The 6,008-nt window shown below is 41.4% G+C and overlaps 1 protein-coding gene across 1 annotated transcript; it reads left to right on the top strand.

Annotated features, from left to right (window-relative positions):
* Positions 1–4,686: 4,686 nt before the first annotated feature.
* LOC134387241 (olfactory receptor 1E2-like) lies at positions 4,687–5,631 on the top strand. Its single transcript, XM_063109663.1, has one exon. It carries the CDS (start codon positions 4,687–4,689, stop codon positions 5,629–5,631), a length of 945 nt encoding a protein of 314 aa, XP_062965733.1.
* The last annotated feature ends 377 nt before the right edge of the window (positions 5,632–6,008 follow it).

The following is a 6,008-nucleotide window of genomic DNA, read 5'->3' as shown; positions in this document are numbered from 1 at the left end:
GGGGTAGTGTCAGGACTGACTTCTCTCATTATTAGACCAAATAATGCAGTCACAGAATTTTTGCTTCTTACCCCCACAATTTCGGGGTCTTCTGGTTTACAGATCTTACTTTCTGTCACAGCCTAGGTTACTAAAAAGCAGAGACTGGGACAGTCTTATTTGTAAGTAGTTTATTTGAGAATTTTATCTCATAGAGAGGAGGGAGAGATAGAGGGATGTTAAATAGGGGAAAAGGGATACCCAATACTAGGGTGGCTTATTGAGTTGGTGACCCCTAGGAGTGACCAAGGCATATATCCGTCAGCTTCCAGCATCTGTAGTTAAGGGTTGACCCTTTGAGATTTAAATCCCTTGTGCTTTCAGGTTGTGTATGTATGAGTATTGAGCTGGTTTTCCATGATATTCTACTTCATGGAATTAGAGAAACCCTATAGCAGGACACAAGAATTAGGGAGAGAAGGTCTGAGGTAATACTCTCAGACTGTATCCACGTGAAGCTGGTTGAAGTGCATGCAGAACTGGTTACTGAAGCTGTGGCTGGAATAAGAGATGATGGCTGAAAGAATTTGAAGTGATGCACAAGAGTCTGATACAATTCCCAAGGAAGGAATGCTTCTACAAGAAATGCTTCAGTGGTTCCGTTCTAGTGGAGGTTGAGACTGCCACTTGGCAATTTTGGCTTCATTTGTCATTGAACCAACAGATAATCAAGGGGGTTACCCACTGCCTGAAGTAATTTGATTCCATTTAGCAATAGAATTGTGTTTATCTATAGGATGAAGAAAGGAAAGATCATGTCTGACACCCAGGAGATTCTTTTGGGTGTCATTTACTAAAAGTTAATAGAAAACTATTATAGCAATTCAATGAAGGCAGTAACACTGAGGATTCAGATTTCCAAGGATTTAAGATTGAATCTAGCTGAAGTGATGAAAAAGGGAACATGGAATAAGTGTGGAAGAAGGAGTTATAAATGTGACTACGTACTCCTCATAATTGCAGGGTAAGCAAAAGCTGGCACTAGGAGGTAGTCTGACATACAGAGTGGTAGGGATGATAGTGGTGTCTGGATGTTATTAAGGTTTTCCTAGAGAGGTTAGAAACTAGAAATAATGGGATGCAAATCTGGTCTTCCTTTCTTTTTTTTGGGCAGGGGAGGGGAAGAATTGAACATTATCTGGGAGAATTCATCTTTTCTCCTATTCCTGTCTTTTCTGTATATCTGCAGATGGTTGGATCATAGAAGTCGGATCCTTGTTAGTGGCAGGTTTATCTCTCCCCTGGGGTATGTTTATAGGGAGCTGGGTTGTAGTGAGAGATTCTGCCACCCTTGGAATATTTCCAAAATATGTCTTTCATTGTGGTACTCTACTGAGATACCACTGATGTCTTCCTGTCCACAGGATAAAGCCTAAACTCTTACATACTCTTAAGAAATTTTAGGAGATTTACGGTGTGCTTTCTCCTTGCTTTTATGGCTTTTCCAACCATTCTTCACCTCCCCAAATGGTAGGCTCCAGCCACACAGTCCATTCCCTAAACAGGCAATGACTAAGCATCCATCCATGAGCTTCTCCATCCTCATGACCCCCCAAAGTATAGTCAGGTGTGATCAGTGACAGTAATCAGTCACCACTGCAGGACTCTGCGAGAATTTGTCCTAGACAGGTCCTAGGTAATTACTTTGTTTTTAATGAGTTCCTCCAGGATCTAAACTCCTCCGGGATGCAGAGCCCCTTGGGCCCAGGGAGATGTGAGAAGGGATGGTGCAGACAGATATAGCTGATGACTACAGAGGCTGTTACTTCACATGTCTATAATGAGTAAAGGGAGCAGGATCTTGGGTCTGGGCTCTGGAGTCACTCAAGCACACTGGGTAAGTTGGGCAGGAGGGTGAATGAGCTGGTGCCTTAGTGTCTTTCTAGCCCAAGGGTCTTGTTTTCCTTGGTTGTGTGATGTTCTGCAGGATTCTTTTTCAGATATGATAACTTTCCTCTTCTCCACCTCTCTGCCTGCCAAAACTCTGCCACGTCCCTGAAATATTTTGATTAATGCTCACCACTTAAAATCTTTTTATGACTAATAATAGTGTTCATTAATATTATTATGCATTGTACCCTCACAAGATTGTGTCATTTCAACATAATGACATTTCTGTGAGGTAGGCATTTAATACAGAGATTCTTTACCATTGGTTATATATTTGAATTAAGGAGCTTTAAAACACTCCCAGAGATTCTGATTACATTTATTGGGAGATGGCACAATAATCTGAATTTTAAAAATATATTGTATGTCCTTACTACTCAAAAGTGTGGTCCACAGACTGTTAGAGCTGGCATCACCAAATGTAAAATCTGAACTTTTAAAATGTAGAAATTTAGCCCCCACACCAGACCTACTGAATCAAAACCAGCATTTAACAGGGTCAACAGGTGGTTTTCTTATGTAAATAAAAATTTAAATACACTGCCGTTTGTGATTCTTATGTGTAGGCGAGACTGAAAACTATGGATTTACCAGGTGAAAAAGATGACAGGTATTATTAACTGAGAAGCTGAAATCATTTCCCTTATCAGTGGCAGATCTACAAGTGATGTTTCTCTGGTTTGTGATTTCTAATAAGACACTTGATACCAGAGATGGGTCCCACTTATTTCCCAGGGAAGCAACATTCTGAGAAATCAGGTGTATAAAATTCCAGTTGATGCTCTTCCCTACTGCAACACCATCACTTTATGTCGGAATGTAAAAGACTACTAAGTTGCTAGATTAAATAGCATCAGCAGGGTAAAAATCCTAGCAGTTGAACTCAGTTATGTCTTTTTAGGGAAGGAATTTCCCATATGCCTTAATGCCTCTCTTCAAGCTTTCTTTGCTCTGCAGCGCTATGAGGTATGGAAATCTGCAGAAGAACCAGAGTGAGATCTCAAGGATAAAAATAATGTTTATTCCATTATTTCCTTCCCAAGTTAATGAACTTATCTACTGGATTTATTTTTTCACGTTGGGATCACTCAATCATGGATATCAACACAAGGAACAAAGTGAGAGCATAAACATGCATACTGGGTTGTCTGAATAAGATGTAGTGTGGTTGGGTAGTTTAATAGTTTCCAGGGATCTGCAGTTACATCCAGGAATTATGTAACAAAGTGTCAAAAGCTAGGGCTAAATGGTTAAAGATAGTGAGTTTTTATTCTGGGAGGATTTAGTAGGAGTAGTTATTCTAATTTAAATGAGAATTTGCTGCCTTTAAAGTTTGAGGAATCCATGTCTCAGCCTGAAGGACAGCCAACAAATATTAATGAAATGTTGGCCACACCAAGGCACCAGGCCAGGTGCTGGCCCTGCTACAGTCATGATGGCAAACTTGGCCTTTTCTGCATGGAATTTACAGTCTGGTAGGGAAGTTTAGCTATAAACTAGTAATCAAGGTCATAGAGTGCTATTTGATGAGTACAGGATGCTGTGGAAACAGCAGCAGGTCTCACTCAGTCTGGAGAGACAGGGAAGGTTTATCTGAGCAAGTGACATGTAATAATATACCTGAAGAATAAGTGGGGGTAAGCCATGAGAAGAGGGAGCAGGGGCAAGAAGGTGCTGAGCAGGAGGGACAGCAAGTGTGAAAAGCTGCAGACGAGAATTTGTGACTTAAAGTGCCGCATTGCTGGAGAGTGGACTGCAAGAGTCACTGTGGGGCCAGATGAGGCTGTGGAGATAGGCAATGTCAGGTCATGAAGCACTTTTGTGCCCTTGAAAACAATTTTGCCTTTATCTTAAGAACAATGAGAATCCATGAAGAGTTTAGGCAGAAAAATAATAATGAGATTTTTATCTTAGAATGCCACAGTATGAAGGGATTGAAGCAGAGTGAGCATGGAAGCAGGGAGATGAATTAAGAGGCTGTTCCAATAGTGCAGGCAGGATGTCAGCCTGGACTAGGGCAGTGGTAGTTGGGATAAGCAGTGGACGAATTAGAAAGAATGAAGTCACAGATATTTTAAGACTTGCTAGATTAGGTGTTGATGGTGAGAGAAATGAATGAATGAACAAAACTCTCAGGTTTGTGCTTTCAGCCTGGATTCCTTTTACTGAGATATGAGAGACTGGAGGAGTGGATTGGGAGAGAGGGGCAAAGTGAGATCATGAGTTTCATTTGGGATCTGTTGAGCTGAAGATGGTTGTGATATGTCCATGGGGAGATAACCAGTAACCAATTGGTAATACAGAACTGAAGGTGATAGAGAAGTTTACCCATGAGGTTTAGACCGTAATCAATGCCATGGGAATAGGTGAGCTCTTTCACGGCTCTGTATGTAGAGTTACAAGTGAACATCGTTCAGGAAAAAGCCCAGGAACACCAATATAAGATACTGTTAGAGAAGAAACTAATTACAGTTCTTGAGAATGAATGGCCAGGGAAGTATCAGGAAAACAAGTGTGATCATACAGAAGTTAATAGATGAGAGTGTTTTAGGAAAATAGAAGGAAAAGAAATTCAATATTGTTACATCTAATGAGAGTAAGTCTAAAAAGTGGCTTACATTTATTGATTATGGAGATCATTGTTATGGTTAAGGGTTCTTCAATTATCTGTGTGTCACAGAAATATGAGTATGATTCTTTTTTTTCCAGGTTTTTAAGGGACCCATTATTTTCTCTTAAAAATACTGGAGACAGAGCATGACAGGAAGGAACCAAACTATAATCTCAGAATTCCTCATTTTGGGCCTGCCCATCCAGCCAGAGCAAAAAAACATGTTCTATGCCCTGTTGCTGACCATGTATCTCACCACCATCCTGGGGAACCTTCTTATCATTGTCCTCATTCGACTGGACTCCCATCTCCACACGCCCATGTATTTGTTTCTCAGCAACTTGTCCTTCTCTGACGTCTGCTTTTCCTCAGTCACAATGCCCAAACTGCTGCAGATCATGCAGAGCCAAGTCCCATCCATCTCTTACGCAGCCTGCCTGACCCAAATGTACTTCTTCCTGTTTTTTGCAGACCTGGAGAGCTTCCTCCTCGTGGCCATGGCCTACGACCGCTATGTGGCCATCTGCTTCCCCCTGCACTACACCGCCATCATGAGCCCCAGTCTCTGTCTCTGCCTGGTGGTGCTGTCCTGGGTGCTGACCACGTTCCATGCCTTGTTGCACACTCTGCTCACAGCCAGATTGTCTTTTTGTGCAGACAACGTGATCCCCCACTTTTTCTGTGATATGTCTGCTCTGCTGAAGCTGGCCTGCTCTGACACTCGAGTTAATGAGTTGGTGATATTTATCATGGGAGGTCTCATTCTCGTCATCCCATTCTTACTCATCATTGTGTCCTACGCACAAATTGTCACCTCCATCCTCAAGGTCCCTTCTGCTAGGGGTATCCATAAGGCCTTCTCCACCTGTGGCTCCCACCTCTCTGTGGTGTCCCTGTTCTATGGGACGGTTATAGGTCTCTACTTATACCCATCAGCTAACAATTCTACTGTGAAGGAGACTGTCATGGCTATGATGTACACTGTGGTGACCCCCATGCTGAACCCCTTCATCTACAGTCTGCGGAACAGAGACATGAAGGGAGCTCTGGGAAGAGTCATTTGTAAAAGGAAAATCTCCTTCTGTCTATGATGGCAACGTGGAATTTTTACATAATTTTTCCCAGTAGATATATTGATACTTGAATATCATTCCAGACCTCTTTTTGTTCACATCGTAAAACTTTTGAATTCAAATGAAATATCACATAATTGTCCAATAAGTAAAGCAGATGAAATGGAGGTGTGCAGTTGAATTAGGAATGGGTTTGCAGTAACCTGCTAGGAAGGTTTTCCTCTGTTAATCTCAGGTGACCCTCAGGAGGTATAATTAAAAAAATTTTAAATTGAATATGCTGTCTCCATCTGTTAAATTACTAATTTATTACGTATTCTTTCTTTGAAACTTAACTCTGCTTTAAATGATACTCTCTCATACCATGTTAATACTAAGACCCAATCATCTCAGAC

The sequence above is a fragment of the Cynocephalus volans genome, chromosome 10 (genome assembly GCF_027409185.1).
Source record: "Cynocephalus volans isolate mCynVol1 chromosome 10, mCynVol1.pri, whole genome shotgun sequence".
NCBI lineage: Eukaryota > Metazoa > Chordata > Mammalia > Dermoptera > Cynocephalidae > Cynocephalus > Cynocephalus volans.
Note: the sequence above shows the minus strand (reverse complement) of the source record. Positions and strands in the feature narration are given on the sequence as shown.

Excerpts from the sequence above, each read along its gene's own strand:
- LOC134387241 (XM_063109663.1), top strand. The coding sequence starts at position 4,687 with ATGACAGGAAGGAACCAAACTATAATCTCAGAATTCCTCATTTTGGGC.